Raw genomic sequence first — 20,017 nt, 5'->3', positions numbered from 1 at the left:
AGGAATATGGATGGTCTTTACTTTTTCCTCTTTGTCATTCTCTTTTATTTCTTGCTCATTTTTTTCTTTCTATATTTAAAAAGGACACTTCTTGTTGCTGAGCTCATTTTCCCCTTCGGAGAAACAGGGTGTTGTAACTATGTGAACTTCAAGACCACGTCCTGCTCCGGTGGTCAGTGTCTTCATACTACCCTCTAGCTCCCTCGTCCATCTGATGGCATGAACTGCATAGGCAATAACAGTGTTTGGAGAATAATCATGTGTTATTTTTGTATGTATTACGTTGAGATGCCTAGCAACCGTTTTTGCTCCAGCAAAATTATTCTGTTCTTCCTCAAGGAGCCAAAACGAAAATAATCTACTAACTACAGCCCTCGAAAGTTCCTTCTTTCTCTTCAGCCTTAGAAAATGCCGTCCGCGCGTATCTCTTAGGAGCGTAAGAATGGTTGTGAACCAAAAAGCCAGGGCGTGGTCGCCCCGCCCACCAGCCTCTACATCACCACCCCTCTCGCCGCTTTCCAGCGCGGACATTGGCTGTAAGCAAGCAAGAGCCCCGCCCCTAGTCTTATGACTCGCGCTAAAGCGGCGAGTCCTGGCTTTTGCAGCGTTGTGGTCGGTGGTCACTGGTGCTCCCGCCCCAGGTCCAGCAATCGTTTTCTCTGCTGGTGCTGCTCTTGTTGCCACCGCTGCCGCCGCCGCCGCCGCCCCCTGTTTTGCGGGATCATGGTGTGCTTCCGCCTCTCCTCCGTTCCAGGCTTGGGGCTCGTTCTGTTTTGCCTTGTCCTGGGTGAGTTGTCAGGCCCTCCTGATTAATCTCTCCGCTTGGGCCCGGGGCGCCGGTTCAAAGGCTACAACCGGCAAGACTGGTCGCGGGTGGGGGGAGGGGGTTGAAAGGCTCAGCAGCTGACACTGGGCGGTGGCTGTTGGCCCAGTGAGGCGAGCAGTGACCTAGAGAAGGCCTGACCGAGGGATGGTGGGGAAGAAGGGCCCATTAGAGTAAGAAGGGTCGGATAAAAGGGGGGTGGACGTGGGCAGGGAAGAGTGAAGAGTGGAGGAGGTCGGGGTGGAAGGAGTAACTTGGGGAAGACACTAAGGAGCCAAAGACAATTAGGAGAGTCCTGGTTTCCTGGGATCAGGGAAGAGTTTTGAAGATGGTGGAAAAACTATGAGGCGAGAAAGAAAATTGGGAGGGAAGAGACTGCCTGTGTGGAGTAGCTTTGGGAAAGTGTGTGGGTGGGGGACAGATTGGACAGTAGAGCCTGAGGGGCAGGGACGGGATTGGGGATTTTGTAGGTGGGAATTCGAGGCTGTGGAGAAAGGGTGATTCAAGACATGAGAAATAATGCTGGATTTGAGTTTGGTAGTCAGAGTTTTCAGGGTGAAGGAACCTAAGGAGACTGGGACTATTTCCAGGAGAGAAAACTTGGGCCCAACCTCTGGAAAATAAGGGAGTGAATATCTGACTTTCGAGGTGTTGAGGATGTCAGTTTTCTACCAGTTTTGCTACTTCCTCCCAGCCAGACCTGACAAAAAAATCCCCAGACGCTTCAGTTGGGAGGGCTTCCCAGAAGTGAGGTTTTGGGGTGGTATATGTATCTGAGTTTTGTGTACTACCTCCTTGCCTTCAGAGTCTCTTGTTTTCTTCTTCCCCGTCACACAACTGGCCCATTACCTCAGTTTTTTGGAGGGGTCGGGGTAGGTAACTTGCTAAGGACTGGATTTGTGACCCAGTCCTAAAATGCCTGGATGAATGTTGACCGGTTGTGCTCTGCCCCAGTAGGCAGGGGGTTCCTAAGAACTTTAAAGCCTAAAGGCAAACTTTGGCCAGAGTGTCTCTCTTCCTGACCCTATTCATCCTGTGCTTGTTGGTACCCAGTGGCTGTTGCTGTTTGTGACCTAATAAAAGAACAGAGGGAATGGACCCAGATGGGAGTGGGAAGGAAATAGACATATTAAGGATCTGAGAAGACAGTGAGAGGTATACGTTTTGCAATTCACATTTCAGTAGAATAAAATCAACACCCTAGAGTAGTGGGTTCTCAACCAGAGGACATTTGGCCATATCTGGAGACATTTTTGGCTGTCACAACTGGGGGATTGCTTTTGGGATCTCATGGGTAGAGGTCAAGGATGCTGCTAAACATCCTACTAACCACAGGACAGCCCCTCACAACAAAGAATTATCTGCCTCAAAAATGTCAGTAGTGCCAAGGTTGAGAAACCCTGCCCCAGAACCATAGCATTGGAAGGGTTCTTGATTATCTAATCCAGTGATTCTCAAGGACCTTTTCCAGGGGTCTGTGAGATCAAAACTCTTCAGAATAATACTAAGAAGGTATTTGTCCTTTTTACTTTCATCCTTCCACCCAGTGAACAGTGGAGTTTTCCAGAGGCTACATAATGTGTGATGACATCACTACTCTGAAGGCTCCTGATGTTCTTCTGTTTTATTCATTTCTCAGTTTTAATTTCTAATACAGTAACTACTGATAGATGAGACTCACATAAACCGAAGTTCTGTGAGATCGTTAGTGGATAAAAGAGTAAAGGGGTCCTGACACCAAAAGGTTTGCAAATTCCTCATCTAGTCCAGCTGTTCACAGGGTGCAAGAAACTCTTCTGTAGCACTTCTGAAAGGGGGCCATGAGGCTTTGCTTGAACACTTAATTTGAAGCCTTAACTGTACTGCGAAGCACTTACTGAGGGCCAGCTGACCCTAAGAGAGGGTTGTTTACAATGGAAAGTACCTTATCAGTGACTAGAACACATCTGACCAAGGCATCTGTTAAACAGTACTTCCCTGCCAGTTGAATCTGTGCACAAATACAACACAGTTATTGTTTAGAGAAAGTGAAGAAAAATAATAGTTGTCCTACTTGTTGGCTTTCATGTCGTTACATTTTTTTTGTTTTTTAATGAAAGCTTTTTTGTTTTGTTTTTACAAAAGCAATGCTTGCTCATTGCAGAAAATAAACAGGCAAAAAGAAGCACATAAAAGAACCCATCAGCTCATCTGCTAGTTTGCCATTTATTGATCGGGACTAACTACATTCATCCTCTTGGAAGATTTCCAAGATTGAGTCCCTCCACCTCGAAGTTCAGAGCAGGATTTGGAGGAGTAAAAGTTAGAAATGTACCTAGATTCGATTTTTAAAAGGTTCCAGGATGAAATAGAAAAACCATCTTTCTATACAGCTGCTTTTTCTGACAGCTCTTGGTTCAGTGTGGAGCTCGAAGTCCTCCCATATGGCTTTTTATCCTAAGAATCTAGCAGTTGCTTGGTAGGTTTTGCACGTTACTTTTCTGTATCAAAATGGATACCAAGAATAGGTTTTTGAAAACTCCATAAATATTGGTAAAGTACCTACTATGTACTTAGAACCGTGCCTGAGTACTGTAGAGCAGCTGTCCCCAACCTTTTTGACAGCAGGGACCAGTTTCATGGAAGGAAGTTTTTCCATGGAAGGGGATGGGAGAGGGGGAGCGTTGGTGGGGGTGGTGGATCTGGCTCCACCTCAGATCATCAGGCGTTGGATTCTCATGGGGAGCATGCAACCTGGATCCTTCGCATGTGCAGTTTGCATTCGGGTTTGCACTCCTATGAGGGTCTGACGCACTGCTGCTGATCTGACTAGGGAGCGGCTGTGTGGGTGCAGGTGGGGCTTTGCTCCTCCCTCGCCTGCCTGCCGCTTGCCTCCTGCTGTGCGGCCCAGTCCGCAGCCCGGGGTGGGGGGAGGGTTGGGGACCGCAGCTGTAGAGGGTGCCAGTGAAGGAGGATCTGTCCTGAATTTATAGTCTCATTAGCATTGGTGCTCTAGTTGTGCCAGTTTCACTTTGTAACTTTATCTCTATCCCAGCTCCACCCATAGCTTTTTAAAAATAGCTGCTTTAGAGTAAGCATAGAAAAGGATTCTTAGAGGCTACGTATTTGTCTTTGTCATAGAGATTAAATTATGCTGATATTTATTTGAATGAATTATAACTGACCAGAGAACTTTCTGAAGAAAAACTGTATGATTTCAGAGGCATCATAAAGAAGGTAGTGGATGAAAATCCTTTCATAACATCATTGCTTAATTATATTCCCTTTGTGACATCATACATTTCAGGCTTCTTCTGTGGTTATTGACTCTTTTTTTTTTTCAGAATATTACAGGGGTATAAATGTTTAGGTTACAATATATTGCCTTTGCCCTGCCGGTGTCGGACCTACAAGCATGTCCATCCCCCAAATGTTGATTCTTATAAGTAGCTTGATGCTTGACTTCTGTTTTGTGTGGGTTTTTTTGTTTTGTTTTGTTTTGGTTTGAGGCTTTTCTGGGTGGGAAAGACCTCATAGAAATATTCTTAGTGTGTACCTCACTGGTAGGAGCCCCTCCCTCCCACAAGTATTTATTGAATGCCAATTGTGTCCCAACCACTATACTAGGTGAAAGGGACAGAGCAATGGATAAGACAGATGAAGTCCCTGCTTTCATGGAGCTTACATTTTAGTGGGGGAAAACAATAGCCCCACAGATAAATAATATGATGTCAGATAGTGATAAACACTGCTAAGAAAATTAAGCAGGTAATGAGGAAGTGGAATGAACAGATTATGGGGATGAGTGACGGGAGATGACCTTTTTTATACATTTTGTGGTCAAAGGGTCTTCCATTATTGGGTGACATTTGGGCAGAGACCCGAGTATTGGAAGGGGGCCAGCCATGTGACCATTGGGGGAATAGGAATAAATCTTGTCATTCCCAAACTCTTAGGTTAGTACACTAGCCTATTTTCCACTCTTTTTTCTCCCAGTTCCAGTCAAGTCTGCCATACATTATTAGTCTCTGAGAACAGAGACTATCTTACGTACTGTTATTTCCCACTGCTTACCTAGCATAGGGCCTTGGTAAATTTTTGTCGAGGATATTGGTGGGCATTGGGGATATGATGGTGAACTAGACTAACTTGCTTTCCTTTTTCTTCTTTGAACCTAAAATGACGTTTTGCAAGATGTTCTTTTGTGTCTTTGGATTGAGAACTTTAAGATCAGTCCTAAGCAGTGCAGATAATTATTATATAAACCACTTTACTAAAGTATAATCCCATATAGTAACACTAGTCTCTTAGCTGTACCCTTCAGATATACCTCCCTAGTCATGGAGGGTAATATGGAAAAATAGGAGGTCCTTAGTGAGGACAGTTCAGTTTTCACAAAGAACCAGTATCTCTCCTTTTAGAGGCAGTCTGAAAGAGAGAAAGTAAGCACTGAGATTTTTCTGTAGCCTTACCACATTTAATTTAACTGATAACTTTGATTTCAAGGTTCTGTCAAAATTGTGCTAACTATAATAGAGACACTTGAAAGGACAGGTTTGTCATTAGTCTGTTAGTCATTGGTTATCATATGTGATAGGATTATAGATATTCAAATATTTCCCCTGGGAACAGCTTTCTTCCCCTATACCCTTGGGTGGATTTTGCCTGTAACCAAGGATTATTTCGCAGCACTGGAGCTGACTTAGGTGACCCCTGGTGCAGGAAGGCTGCTCTTCTTCCTGTAGTTACAAAAACATTCCGATCATAATTTCATATTAAAGTGATCAGAGATCCCCTTAGATCCAAAAGTGTACTTTATAAGTACTTGTTGGTATCCTGCTGTGCATTGCGAAAGAATTGTGGAGGTCTGCCAAACAGCGCTCAGCAATAAGCACTTTCCATTAGTTGAGGAGCGTTCAATCTTGTTTCCTTATCCGCTCTCTCACCTTAAAAAAATTAAGTCATTTTGTAGCCTAAAAATCATATTTTTTATTAACTTTTACTGCTCCTTTTCATGTGTTCAACGTTCTTAGCTTAAAATCATATTATTATTTTTCTGTTTAGGAGACTTACCAAAAAGCAAGAGTATAAGTAACTGAATGCAGTGAGTTGTACCTATTATTAGGAATTGTAAATGCGGATCAGTTAGTCTGACTTAAACCTATAGGAAAACCCTCACTCTGAGTGGAAAAGAAAGAGTAAATAGGTACTGTATGTATCTATGTCCTGATTTTTAAAAGGACCTTTTGTTCAACATCATTCTGTATTGATGAGTTTGAGGATAAGAGTCCAGAACTTAATATGATGAAAGTAAACATAAACCCAAAAGTTGGGAAAGATCCCTTGGAATCTAACTTTCTTGGCAAAGTTCTCTTAGGTCTGAAGCGTTTATATGTTTTTTTTTTTTCATTTATATTCTTTCAAAGAACTTACACGCTACAGTGTTGAGCAAGGGTAGCTTGGCCAAAGTCTTACAGCTAGTAAGTTGAATTGCCTGATTTAAATTCTAGCTCTTCAACTCCAGGAATGGGGGCTCCTAATCACCTCATTATATTGCCTCTTAGATCATGTTTGTTTGTTTTTTTATTAGTTTTACTTTATTACTAGTACTACATTCTTCCCCCACCCTCAATTTTGTTTGTGGATGTGTCTTTTTTTTCAGCTACACTTTGGGTCAAATAGACTTATTAAATATAAAAACCTAGCCACTTTTTGCAGTGTCTTATGCTTGGAAAATAAGGTCCGAGTTCTAAAACAACCTATAAATGACCTTTTTATGAACAGGATTGAGCGGATATTTGACTTTGAGAAAGTTGATTTTGAAGCATACCTTTTTTTTGGAGAATAAACTCTCAGTTCTGTAATTATACACTCTAGAATATAGTCATCTATGGGTTTTTAATGCCATAAAGCCTTTTTTTGAGACAGAGTCTCACTGTGTTGCCCCGGCTAGAGTGCCGTGGCATCATCTTAGTTCACAGCAACCTCACACGCCTGGGCTCAAGCGATCCTCCTGCCTCAGCCTCCCGAGTAGCTGGGACTACAGGCATGCGCCACCATGCCCGGCTAATTTTTTCTATATATTTTTAGTTGTCCAATTAATTTCTTTCTATTTTTAGTAGAGACGGGGTCTCGCTCTTGCTCAGGCTGGTTTCGAACTCCTGAGCTCAAACAATCCACCCGCCTCGGCCTCCCAGAGAGCTAGGATTACAGGCGTGAGCCACCGCGCCCAGCCTATAAAGCCTTTTAAACAAAAATGGTTTGGTTGTTCTAAAATGAAACACAGCAACAGGGGTGGAAATTGCTTGCTAGAGACTTTTTACCAAAGTGTAAGTATTTCAACTGCAAACTTACCTTATGGGAAAAGCATTATTCCTAACTTGAAATTCACATCAAAATTTATTGAGGAAAAACCTGACATGGGGTTCGAGGGAGTATCCAGAAGACTCATAGGTTCAAGATTTGGAAGAACTAAAGGTCTGGCCTTCCTGTAATTAGATTAAGCAAAATTTCAGGTCCTTATTACAGGGTGTTTTCATCTTGATATAATCAATCAGTATTTATTGAAAATCTAATATGCATTCAGCACTCCTAGGAATGATAGGAGATAGAGGAAAAGTAATAGACATGGTCTCCCCCACCATGACACCCATGATAGATGACATTCATATAAAAGGCACACTGCTAGGGGCTGTGGCATAGATAAGATCATCTGATCAAGGGAGCATATTGGAATTCAAATGAGTGACAGAAATATTATCAAAAGATAATATCTTGAATCTATCCATATATATCATTCACTCACAGACTTTGGTACTTTTTTTATTAGTAACAGATTACATGCTGTATACTATAATTTACCATGGCACACCAGTTTGTTGTGAAGTGAAAGTTGAAAACTGCTGTTTTGGCACTTATGACACTGGGGGGGGACAGGGTTTACTCGTATAAAATAACTGAATAATTCAGGATCTTATAAGATATACTGAAATGTGGGGATATGTATTATGACTGCTCCTTAAGGGCTTTTATAGTCAAGGAAAGCCTGGTGGAGAAAATGGCTGCTAAAAAATGGATAGCATGTCAGTTCAAGTTCTAATTGCAAGCAGGACACAATCTGATCAATTTGAAGCAGAAAAGGAATTTATTAAAAAGATATCAGGACATATGGCATACATACCCTTTGACCCTACAATTTCATTCCTAGATATATACCCAACAGACACACATACATTCGTTTACCAATGTGGGCAAGAATGTGTACAACAGCATTTGTAATAGAACCAAACTGGAAACTATCCAAAAGCCCATCAGCGGTAGCGTAGATAAGTAGTGTAGTATTCACCTGATAATACAAAGCTATACAGCATCGAGAATGAATAAATTGTAATTACACATAACATGGGTGAATCTCACAAAACATAATATTGAATGAAAGAAGCCAGACAAAAAAGAGAGCATTGTGAATGATTCCAGTGATATCAACTTGAAAAACAGGTAAAACTTATCCATACTGTTAGAAGTCAGGATAGTGGCTAGCCTTGGGAGGGGAATAGAAAGTGGAAGGGGAAACAAGGGGGCTTTGGGAGTATAGTTGACCCTTAAACAACACGGGTGGTTAGGGACATCAACCACCTGCGCAGTTGAAAATCCACATGTAACTTTTGATTCCCCCAAAACTTAACTACTAATAACCTACTGTGACTGGAAGCCTTACCAACAACATAAACAGTTGGTGAACACATATTTTGTATGTTATATGTATTATATACTGTATTCTTACAATAAAGTAAGCTAGAGAAAAAATGTTAAGAAAATCGTAAGGAGGAGGAGGAAGAGGACGGATTGGTCTTGCTTTCTCACAGGTGGAAGAAGATCTGTGTATAAATGGACTCACACAAACCTGTGTTCAAAGGTCAGCTGTACTTGTAACATTCTGTTTCTTGATACAAGTGGGTTCAGTTTGTGAAAATGCTTTGAGTTGTAGACTCAATGTTACGCGCACTTTTCACTTAATTTGTTATGCTACGTACTTTCCTATATGTATATTACATATCAATAAAATGTTTGCATTATTAAAAATGTATATTGGGTAGGTGGGAATTACTGCCACTCTTGGCTGTATAGCCCAAAGCATGATTCAGTACCCCAAGTCCTGCCACTAAACTGCACTACCACCGCCAAGCCTGAAACTGCAGCTCACTCTGACGGCCTTGTTGCCTGGGAGCTTTATCCTGCTGCAGCTATTCCACCCCACCCTCCCAACAGCCCCCTTCCATTTGAAGTTCTCCTATTTAGAGTCTCTGGGTGGATACCTTTGTTAGGCAGAGCCTAGCACAGGTGCTCCTCCTTGCTGCAAGGGAGGCTGGGAAAGCAAGTATCCAACATTTTCAGTTTTTATAGTAGATGGTGACATCTGCTAGAAAATGTAACAAAGAGGGAAGGTTTCAGATTTTGGACCACCAAAAAGAGAGGCAAATCCATCTTGAGGCGAACATTTAGGTCAGTAGAAGACAGTGGGTTTCAAGTGTTAGGAATAGCAGAAGCCCGGGGTAGAGGCTGAATAGAGTATAGCATTTGGGTCCAGTAGAAACAAGTTTAACCGGATTAAAGGGTGTGTTCTGGGAAAATGGTTTGAGAAAAGTTGAAGGAATAGGGTGGGACAAGATTAAGGATTACTTTGAAAGTCAGGCAGAGGCAGAGCAATTTAAATTAAATATGGGAATTTTGGAGGCAGTAAAAGTTTTTGAATAAGAAAGTATCCTAAAAGGAAATGATATTTAAGACTATTAAGCTGGCAGCACTTCTGGGGGCAGCTAGGAGCTGTCTGTCCTAATTTAGGGGTGGGGTGGTAAATTGGGAGTAGAAATAAAAGGCAAAAGTTGGATTTAAGAGAGAATTTTCAGGAAAAAGGAGGACTTTCTGAAGAGAATGAAGTAGAAACTATTTCCAAAACTTCCAAGCCTGAGCAATTGATCCTGCCTTTCATTTAGAGCTAGAGAGGCTGAGGAGTGAACTCGTTTGGAGGAAGGAGAAAAATGAATTTTAGTTTGGGAATTGTTGAGTTTGAGGTGAGAGGTATCTGAGTAAAAGTGATCCCTGTGCAGTTGGAGATAATGACAGGGAAGTAGAAAGAATCCCTCCTCCCGGGCAGAACCAGTGTGCGGGAGCCCTCAGGGCATTTCCCAGTTCTCATTTGTGGGCTGCTGGGTAGACTATCTTGAATTTTATTTCAAGTGATAAATTTGAAGGGCGACCTGTGCCTTCTCTTTCATAAAATTTCAATTCTCATACCTCAGAACACATTGATCCTATTGCTCTTTTACATGATTTTCTTCCTACTGCTCTAATATCTCTGGAAAGAAAATGATTAATACATATGAGGCTTTTCCTGGTTGTTTTTAATAGTTTTGAATGCCTTGAATACAAGGAGAATAATATGCTAAAGCTAGGGACTTTAAACAAGACTGAGAGAGACTGCATATAAAAAGTAAACCTCCAGTTGATTAGAAAAATTATAAGTTGGTATTCTCGGCACCACTGCAGGGTAGCCTTGGATCAGTATGACAGCTCTCTTCCATATTGTACTTATAAAAGAATGGTCATAAAACCTACTTAGGCCTCAAAGGTCTTTTTGAGCCGTAGCCAATGCATTTAGTCACTGTCAGTAACCACAAGCTTCAGCATAATGTTCGGGCATGCTAAGGCAGCCAGGTCTCCAGAGCATGACAGTAGGCTCTTGTGTACGACTTGAAAGCTGTTGCTGAGGCACGCCTTCTTGGTATTCCTCTTAGGACATTTTTCTGTACAGTTTATAGCATGTCCCTGCCTGTAGATGACACTGGATTGCTCAGATATCATTAAAGGGTATGGAGCTATCTTAGCAGGAAACAGCTTACCCTTTGGGTAATGTGTGAGACAGTGAAGAAAACCCTTAAATGATTGCCCAATATTTATGCTGCTGTTGCATTTGCTGGCATATTTTTCCCCCTTTGAATTAGTATTTTGAGTCCTTGGGCTCTTCAGTTTAATAGGTAATGTTACTATGTTTAAGTATAGAAGATTAGACTTGAGTTAGCTGAAAAGTCCCAAGAGTTAGCTGAAAAGTCCCAAGGCTTTTCTTTCTCTGTAAGTTCTCTCTGCCTCAAGAGGTAGCAGGTTGAGAATTTAGGAAGTAACTTTGAGTCTATGTCAAAAGATTCATCAGCCTTTCTAATCAATTTAATTTTAAAGTAGAACAAAGTGATAAACTTTGCATGTATAAAAATTAACCTTTTTCTCCTGGCTCTAACAGTCTTTTGCAACTCTGCTTCTTTGATCATGTGATATGCATGCGTCAAAAGAGCTATCCTACATCTTATCACATCAGAATAAAATAGTTGGAAAGACATCTGTGTGTCATAGGTCACGTAGCCTGCAACAGGATTTTAAACAAGACCATAGAACACTAGATCTATCATTATTTTTGCAGAGAATGTTTCCCCAGCTGGTTTGAGAGAGGCAGAAATTTAATGCCCCTACCAGGCTTCCCTTTACCTTACTTACCTCGAAAAAACAAAAGTCCTGGCTGGGTGCGGTGGCTCACACTTGTAGTCCCAGCTGCTCGGGAGGCTGAGGCGGGAGGATCACCTGAGCCCAGGAGTTAGAGGCTGCAGTGATCTATGATTGTACCACTGCACTCCAGCCAGGGTGACAGAGCAAGACCCTGTCTCTTAAAAAAAAAAAAAAGTCCTAACAGGCAAACTATAATTGCCTAAAACAAAACTTGCAAGGGACAGATAAATGTGGAAAGGGATTATTAGGAGGCAGAAGGCAGATGTCACCAGTCCGTACCATTACCTAAGCATCCTAGGTCTGGTAACCATTCTTTTGGGAAGAGATAGTGCTAACTTTATTAATAGGATTCCATTAAAAATACAAAGAAAAACAATCACCAGGATACCCCATATATATTAAAAATACTTTGTTTCATTTTAGAGCCGGTTGAACTTCAGTGTTGGATAGAGCTTGTTTTTATTTTTTATATATACTTTTGTAGTATAATTTTAAAATCTTATCTTTTTTTTTTTTTTTTAACTAAATCCAGGAGTTGTCCGGTCTTATGCATTGGAACTTAATTTGACAGATTCAGGAAAAGCCACTTGCCTTTATGCAAAATGGCATATGAATTTTACAATACAGTATGAAACTACAAACAAAACTTATGTAAGTAAATTTTTAAATTTTTCTTTGAGTTTAATAGTAGGAATTTAATTCTCTTTTAATCTTTTAGGTACATGTATACAAATAAAATTTCATGTTAACTAACTTAACACTTAAACTATGTGATTTTTTATTTTAAACATACACACTTGAAAGTATTCTGTTTAGTGTTGGAATGAATATTTCTTCTGATTCATTGATTCTTTGGAGTTTTTTTTTTTTAAGAGTTCAAACTTTTTATTGAACATGTTACAAAAGAGATTTAGTCAAAAAGACCAAAGCCCATGTCATCATCAGACTCCTCAGATTCTTCTTTCTTTGCTTCCACTTCCTTCTCCTCAGCTGGGGCAGCAGCAGTGGAGGGGGCAGGACTTCCTGCTGGTGCAGCACCAGCTACTGGAGCAGGTCCACCAGCCCCTACATTGCAGATGAGGCTCCCGATGTTGACATTGGCCAGGGCCTCTGCAAACAAGCCAGGCCAGAAAGGTTCAACATTTACACCAGCTGCTTTTATAAGGGCATTGATCTTATCCTCCGTGACGGTCACCTCATCATCGTGCAGAATGAGTGCCGAGTAGATGCAGGCGAGCTCGGAGACGGAGGCCATGGCGCGGGCGAGTACGGGGCTGGCGCTGCCAGGCGCGGTGCTAGTTGCCGGATGAAGTGAGGGCCTCACCCCAACGCAGCCTTAGCTTCCTCGGAAGGACCGAGCACCTTGGCGGCAGCAGAGGAAAGGGTCTTTGGAGTTTTTCTTGAAGTTGGTTAAGGGCAAATGAACTCAAGACTATATGGTGTGCAGGTCTAACTACTTCTGTAATATGTTTAAAATGTACTAACACCAAAGCTTGCCCTTTTTAAAATAGCTTGCTATTATTAATAAAATCTGGCTGGGCATGGTGGCTCACACCTGTAATCCCAGCACTCTGGGAGGCCAAGGCAGGAGGACTGCTTGAGGCCAGGAGTTCAAGACCAGCCTGGGCAAAGTAGCAAGACCCTGTCTCTACAAAAAATAAAAATAAATTAGCCAGGGCATGGTGGCGCATACCTGTAGGCCTAGCTATTTGAGAGGCCAAGGCAGGAGGATTGCTTGAGGCCAGGAGTTCGAGACCAGCCTGGGCAAAGTAGCAAGACCCTGTCTCTACAAAAAATAAAAATAAATTAGCTAGAGCATGGTGTTGCATACCTGTAGGCCTAGCTACTCGAGAGGCTAAGGCAGGAGGATCACTTGAGCCCAGGAATTCGAGGTTATAGTGAGCTATGATCAAACCACTGCACTCCAGCCTGGGCGACAGAATGAGACCCTGTCTCTAAAATAAATAAATAAATAAAATCTCCCTTCTTTGGTGTTTTCATTAAGGTCCTGCCTACTTACAACCTAATTTTTTAAAAAAATAAGTTTAAGAACAGCAGTTTAGGTCAGTTTTCCTTTTCTTTTTAGACATACATGAATTTGTCCAGAGAACTGGTATGTAGCTGAAAAATCTGAGACTGGTTTACACAGCAAACCAGGCAAAGGGCAACCTGGCCCTGGGGAATGTGTGATTTGGGCTGAAGTGGCACACCCTACATAAATGCTTGGGGCTCCTTACTGCCTGCTTGTTCCTTACCCCCAAACTTCTATTTCTTTTAGAAAACTGTAACCATTTCAGACCTTGACACCGTGACATATAATGGAAGCATGTGTGGGGATGATCAGAATGGTCCCAAAATAGCAGTGCAGTTTGGATCTGGTATTTCCTGGATGGTGAATTTTACCATGGTGTCATCATCATCTTCTTATTCAATTGACAGCATCTCATTTTCCTACAATACTAGTAATAGAACAATGTTTCCTGATGCCGAAGATAAAGGTAACCTTAAGAATTGCATTTGTGTTATGCTCTCTTGATTTTTATTAATAATAAAAATGTAAACAATTTAAGAAATCATTATGAATGTCTGTTTTCCTAACTAGAATGGAAACTTCATGTCTTTATACCCCCCTTACCCAACCCCATGCATAGCACATTCGACCCTGTTTGATTCAGTGATGATATCTGCCATCACTGCTTGAGTGCTTTCCTCTGTACCAGGTAGTACCCTAATCTGGTAAGTGAGTGAGCTTGATATTTGAAGCAAAGTCTGTTGAGCTATAGAATTCATACACTATTAAATAAATATTATTTATTAAATAATAAATTATTTATTAAATAAGCAACTATTTTATTCAGTAGTGGGCACTAAACATATTGAGCAAATGAGAAAATACTGTGCTAATAGGTATTTTAAATGTGTACAAGTTTAGTAACCTGAGATTAGGAGACATGCCTCATATTCAAATCTTTTTACCATTTAGATAGGACTTTAACTGAAAAGTAAATGATGGTTAATTAAAGGTACAGTAGTCCCTGCTTATATAGGGAGTATATCATTTCAAGGTCCCCAGTAGATGCCTGCAAGCTTGGATAGTACCAAACTCTATACAGTATATACTGTGTTTTTTTAGTCTCGTAACTGAGACGGCTGCTAACTACCTGACTAACAGGCAGGTAGTATGGACAGCATGGATATGCTGGACAAAGGGATGATTCACATCCTGGGTGGGATGGAATAGATGGGGAGAGATTTCATCGCGCTACTCAGAATGGCGTGCAATTTAAAACTTATGAATTGTTTATTTCTGGAATTTTCCATTGAATATTTTCAGACCTGGTTGACCACGGGTAGCTGAAACTGGGGAAAGCGAAACCACAGATAAGGGGGGAGCTAATGTAAAATGGCTAAAGTCAACATTTGCTGCTATTTTGAGACAATTTTAGGTCAAAATGAACTTAGCAAAGCATTGGCAATTAGGTCATTCTTGTAATTCCCCAAAACTGAAATGCGTATTAAAATGTTTTAAAGGCATAGATAGTGGAGATTTTAATTTTGTCAGGGTTATAATTCTCTCCTTTCTTCCTCCTCCATTGAGATTGGGTTACCATGGTGTTTGTAGTATTAATAGCTTAGCTCTTCTCACAGATAGCGTTTCATTCTGACCCCAGAAACACAGATAGATGGGCTTTAGTTGCCTAGATCTGGGGATTAATAACTCATTTGGGCTTACGGATATGACAGGATCATATTTTAAAGATCCAGAAGTGAATGAGTCCATGTAAAACTTGGGAAGTATTGCAGACTGAGACTTGGAAATCAGATCCTAGTTTTCTTTCTACTAATCTCTTAGTTTGAGAGGATAACTAAAGCAAGTGGTTATTGGCTGTTTTATGTATTTATCCTTGTGCCCCGCATTGTCTTTCAGAACTAATGTAAGATTTGCCCCTCACTTTCAAGGAGCTTAAAAACTAGTTGGAGAGACAAAGCTAAATTGTGTTCCCAAGTTATATGGAAAAATTGGAAAACATTGAGCTCAGTCCAACTTTGTTGTTGTTGTCTGTGTTTTTGTTTGACGGAGTAGAGGGTTCATAAGTCTTTTCTGACAATGTAAAGAAAGTTCCAGACCCTCTCTCTCAGAAAAACCAAACTGTAAACTTTGCATATGATACATAGTCCCTGAGCCCATCTGTGGATCCCTGTGGTTAAGAGTGTCTGATTTAAAAATGTTTCCACAAGTCATCCTGATTAGGAGCAGAAAGGAGAGGTCAGTGTGTGTTGGAGGAGTGAGAAAACGTGGTAGAGAAGTAGGACCTGAGCTGAAACTCTGGCTAATGGTAGAACTTGAGTAAGCAGAGGATTTTGAGCAAGATGTTTCCAGCAGGGGGAAGCATAGTGTACACAGCTGTCTGATTAAAATAGAGGCTGTGTGTGTAGCAGAAGGAAAATAAAGTTGGCTAAGTGCAGTGGGCCTGAATTATAGGGGGCCCTGGAAGCCAAGGAAAGGCATTTAGCTTGATGGGGCAGGCACTGGGGAACCATCTTAGGTTTTTTAAGCAGGAGACTGATATAACAAAAGCAGAGACAGTAGTTTATAAAGAATATTCTGTAGGATTAATTTAGAAATGAGGAGACTGCAGGCAGAGATGCCAGCTTAAGAGGCTGTTATAGTAATCAAGGGCTGATGTAATAAATGCCTGGACCAACGGGACAGCAGTAACAGGAGGAAGGGTTTAATCTGACATCTTTGGGTAGAAAAACTATGGACTCTAAAATGTTAATACTTCTCTCACCCCCAGTTTATTTTAAAGAAGAGGGGATTACTTTTTTAATACTAGTTTTTATGTAATAAGATATTTGAAACTACTTGAAATTTAAAATGGCTTCCTTAAATGGACCGTGGATAATTGTTTTTGAAATAATTCAGTGTTTCAAGATACTAATTTATTTTTAGGCATCTGCTAATTGAAGTAACTTTGAAGCTGCTATTTTCTTTTTAAAAATATTTTTATGATTAAAATACAGAAAAGTATAGAGAATAATATAACAGATCCACATGTATCCATTACCCAGAATTAACAAATGCCATTTTTTTATATTTGCTTCATCTCTTTCTTTGTTTAAAGAAACAAAATCTTGCAGACACACTTGAGGTTTCCTTTGGCCTCACTCCCCAGACCCGTTTTCCTCCCTGCCGGTTGAGAGGCAACCACTCTCATAAATTTTGGGTGTAGCCTTCCTGTCCATGTGTTTATCTTTTGCTACATAAGTACATGTTCATAAACCATACATAGTTTAAAAACGTATATAGTTTCATAACATAACTCCAATATGTCTGCAACTTGTTTTTTTACTCATTTGTTTTTAAGGTCTGTCTATATACAGCCAGTTTACGTATCTATTTGTTTTTGTTAATGGTGAGGAGTGGTTTGGGGAAAATGTTCTAGTTCATTGGTTTAAAAAAATTCTTTTGGCCATTAGGGGGTGCCAAGGCAGCATTAAGTGGCTGCTTGCTACATGATGGAGAGATACAGAAGGCGGCCTGTATTAAGGACCTTGAATACTTTCCTTTCTTGCTGCTTCTCCAAAAGAAACTAAACCATTTTGGTAGATACGATTAATCATAGTCTTTTGAAGTTTCACTATAGGCATGCTAATGAAAACTCTGTACAGAAAATGGAATAGTCTTTAAATTCCACCCAGGAAGAGGTTCTATAACCTCATTAGAGTTAATATAAGTTGTTTTGGGATATTAGTGCAAAAATAAGGATTTATTATAAAATCTGTGATTAACCCATCTTTCCTGATTCTTTACATATAGTCACTAAGTCCTGTCAATTTTACCTTAGATAGGTGTTCTCAATTTGGCTGCTTTGCTCTCCTCTTACTGTCCCTAACTATTTTAGTTTAGGTTACCCTCCCTCACCGTTCACCTTAACCAGGCCATCAGCCTTCTAACTGGTTTCCCTCTCAAGTGGATTCCCTAAAAAGTTTTCTCCTCTGCCTATCCCCTACAAATTTGCTATTTTCCTTAAAATAAATTATATGCGTGTTATTTCCTGCTTTAAAAACTGAGGCTAGCCCTCTACTGCTAACAAAAAAAGAGCCCACACTGTCCTTCGTTAGAAGATGCTTCAAAGTGTGACCATTTGCAACTTGTCTTTCCTTCTTAATCCCCGTATTTTTCCCCCTTACTCCTTATGTTTCAGTCACAGTGCATTTGTCATTCTCTTGAGCATGCCATACCCTTTGTCACTTCGGGCAGGGGGTACAGCAGGCAGAGAGAAGGACAAGAAAGCCTATATAAATATATTTATCTTATCACTTTTCTCCTACCTTCTTGGAAACAGCCATTGTTAATCTCATTTTGTAGGAATTGTTACTGTTTATGACCATCTGGCAATCAAAGTTCCATTGAATGTCATCTTTAGATGCAATAGTTTATTAACTTTAGAAAACAACAATGTCGTCCAGCGCTATTGGGATGTTCTTGTACAAGCTTTTGTCCAAAATGGCACAGTGAGCACAGAAGGTGAGTACTTAAAGTATATATTTCTATACTTGGATCCTAATTTAAGGTTAGAGTATACCAGGTAGCTTTGTTTGAAATCCTTATCTGAAAACATTTATATATTATGTAAATTATATATATTAAGGCTTATTCATAGCTTCCACTAGGCTGTAAAGTTTTTATAAATAATAGCAATTCTTATTCTTGTGGAACTTTCAATTTAAAATTATAATGTATATGTTGTAGAATGGTCTTTTAAAAGGCTCTATCCATAATGTTTTCAGCTGATAAAACCTAATCTTTGTTTGAACAGGTCCTCAAATTGCTTGATCATCAGCTCTTTAGAAGTTCGAAGACCAAAGCTTAGATATTAGATTTCTATGTTCTAATCTTGAATTTTGTTTTTTTTCATAGTCCGTTTTTTATTTTTATTTTTTTCCATTTATTTTGTATTTGTATATATTCATGGGTACAAGTGCAATTTTGCTACATTGATATATTACTTTGTAGTGAAGTCAGGGCCTTGAGTGCATCCATCACTGGAGCAACACACATTATACTCACCAAACAACCTCCCATCATCCACCCCCTGCCCCGCTACTCGAGTCTGTATTGTCCATTATTTCACATTCTGCTTCCATGTGACTCTTGAATTTTGTAAGTGGATTGTGTAACTTTTATATGGCTTTATGGAAACGTAATAATTTCTCATTCACCAGTTCTGTCAAACTACTAACACTTCCTAAGAAGAGGTTGAGATGCCTATGATTTGCTGTAGGAGTAAAGCAAATAAAAGGTTAATTTGAGTTGATCATTACACATTCTGCGCCTGTAACAAAATATCACATGTACCCCATAAATATGTACAAATATTATGTGTCAATAAAAAATTCTAAAAATAAGATTTATTTGTATTTAAATCCTTCAATGATTTCTAAACTTTTCTCTAATAAACAGTATCCTTCCTTATAGTGGTTGTATGTGAGAATGAAGAAGGCAAGCTAGGTAGGGATGAAATGTTTTCAGACTTAAAATCTTTGAATTTTATGTCAGGGACAGGTGAAGTTCTTTGGTGATAAAAGGATTTAAGGTTCTGAAAAACATAAATGTGCGGCCATGTGTGAGAAGATAAAGCATTTGGATATGTCCCAAGTTTGTCTGCTGTGTCATAACTTGTAGAGATTGTATATGAAGCAGCAGTTTGAGAACCTCTGCCTCATTTAGTTTAAAATATACTAAGAAGATAATCTCTTCCCCTAATATAACCCTCTTGGACTTCTATTGTGAGAAATAGTTTTCTCTTCCATAGCCTTATGAATTAAGAAAAAGTCACTTTAGTTTCTTTTGTCTTTCTGGTTTATTTTAGAGCATCTGTGTGATCAAGACAAAACTTCAACAACAGTAACACCCATCATTCACACCACTGTTCCATCTCCTACCGCAAAACCCACTCCAGTGGAAAAACCAGAGATCGGGAAGTATTCGGTTAACAATACCAATGGTACTTGTCTGCTGGCTACCATGAGGCTGCAGCTGAACATCACTCAGGATAAGGTATAGGTGCCTATTTTTATCCCTACATCCTTTTCATATTTCCTTGCAATTACTGTGTATCCTAACCTTCAGCCCAAGGGTAGCATTACTAGAATGATTCAGTTTTAAATGGAGATTTGATGTTGACTTGTTGAGCTTTGATTAGTTAGGAGTTACTTTATTAATATATCATGAAGAGTTAATGCCACTTTCAAGGTGTTGTCTTAGCCAGCAGAAAATCTAGCAGTTTCAAGGACTCTTTGGGGTTTAGATTCTATTTACCATCAGTAGATCAGAGTACAAACAGTTGATCTTTATTTCAGTCAGTTTAAAATATAACTTCATACTTTGATCTGAAACACACTGTATGTTGGTGTACAGGAACAGTGCAACTGTCTGTTTCTCTAGCTCTTTGATGACTCGGATTGTCTAGGTATGCTCAAGTATATGATGGCACTTCTAGTTGCAGTGTTCCACTGAGACTACAGAGGGAGTGCCAATAAACAAATCCCATTTCCAAAATCCTGTGACTTAAACAAGCTAGACAGATGCCTCTTGTGCTCTATAAAAATGTGTGTTTTCATTTGGCTCATTACCGAGGAAGCTTCCCTCTTTTT

General features: G+C 40.1%; 1 protein-coding gene and 1 pseudogene across 5 annotated transcripts in view; one reads left to right on the top strand and one right to left on the bottom strand.

Moving 5' to 3' along the window:
• The first annotated feature begins 526 nt into the window (after positions 1-526).
• The window catches only part of LAMP2 (lysosomal-associated membrane protein 2), a 39,609-nt gene continuing 20,118 nt past the window's right edge, over positions 527-20,017 (top strand). For 3 of the 4 annotated variants that reach the window (XM_012662868.1, XM_012662869.1, XM_012662870.1), the window contains exons 1-5: positions 527-787; positions 11,889-12,007; positions 13,635-13,854; positions 17,730-17,888; positions 19,234-19,421. In XM_012662868.1, the coding sequence (XP_012518322.1) occupies positions 568-787; positions 11,889-12,007; positions 13,635-13,854; positions 17,730-17,888; positions 19,234-19,421 (906 nt within the window). In that variant the 5' untranslated portion in view covers positions 527-567. The remainder of the gene's footprint in view (positions 788-11,888; positions 12,008-13,634; positions 13,855-17,729; positions 17,889-19,233; positions 19,422-20,017) is intronic. The other variant, XM_012662871.1, reaches the window with a different exon arrangement.
• LOC105825170 lies at positions 12,215-12,738 on the bottom strand (annotated as a pseudogene). The gene has a single exon (XR_001138250.1). The product of XR_001138250.1 is annotated as a 60S acidic ribosomal protein P1 pseudogene (transcript).

The sequence above is a fragment of the Propithecus coquereli genome, unplaced genomic scaffold, assembly GCF_000956105.1.
Source record: "Propithecus coquereli isolate 6110/MARCELLA unplaced genomic scaffold, Pcoq_1.0 Scaffold786, whole genome shotgun sequence".
NCBI classification, from domain to species: domain Eukaryota; kingdom Metazoa; phylum Chordata; class Mammalia; order Primates; family Indriidae; genus Propithecus; species Propithecus coquereli.
This window is presented reverse-complemented; position numbering and strand designations above follow the sequence as displayed.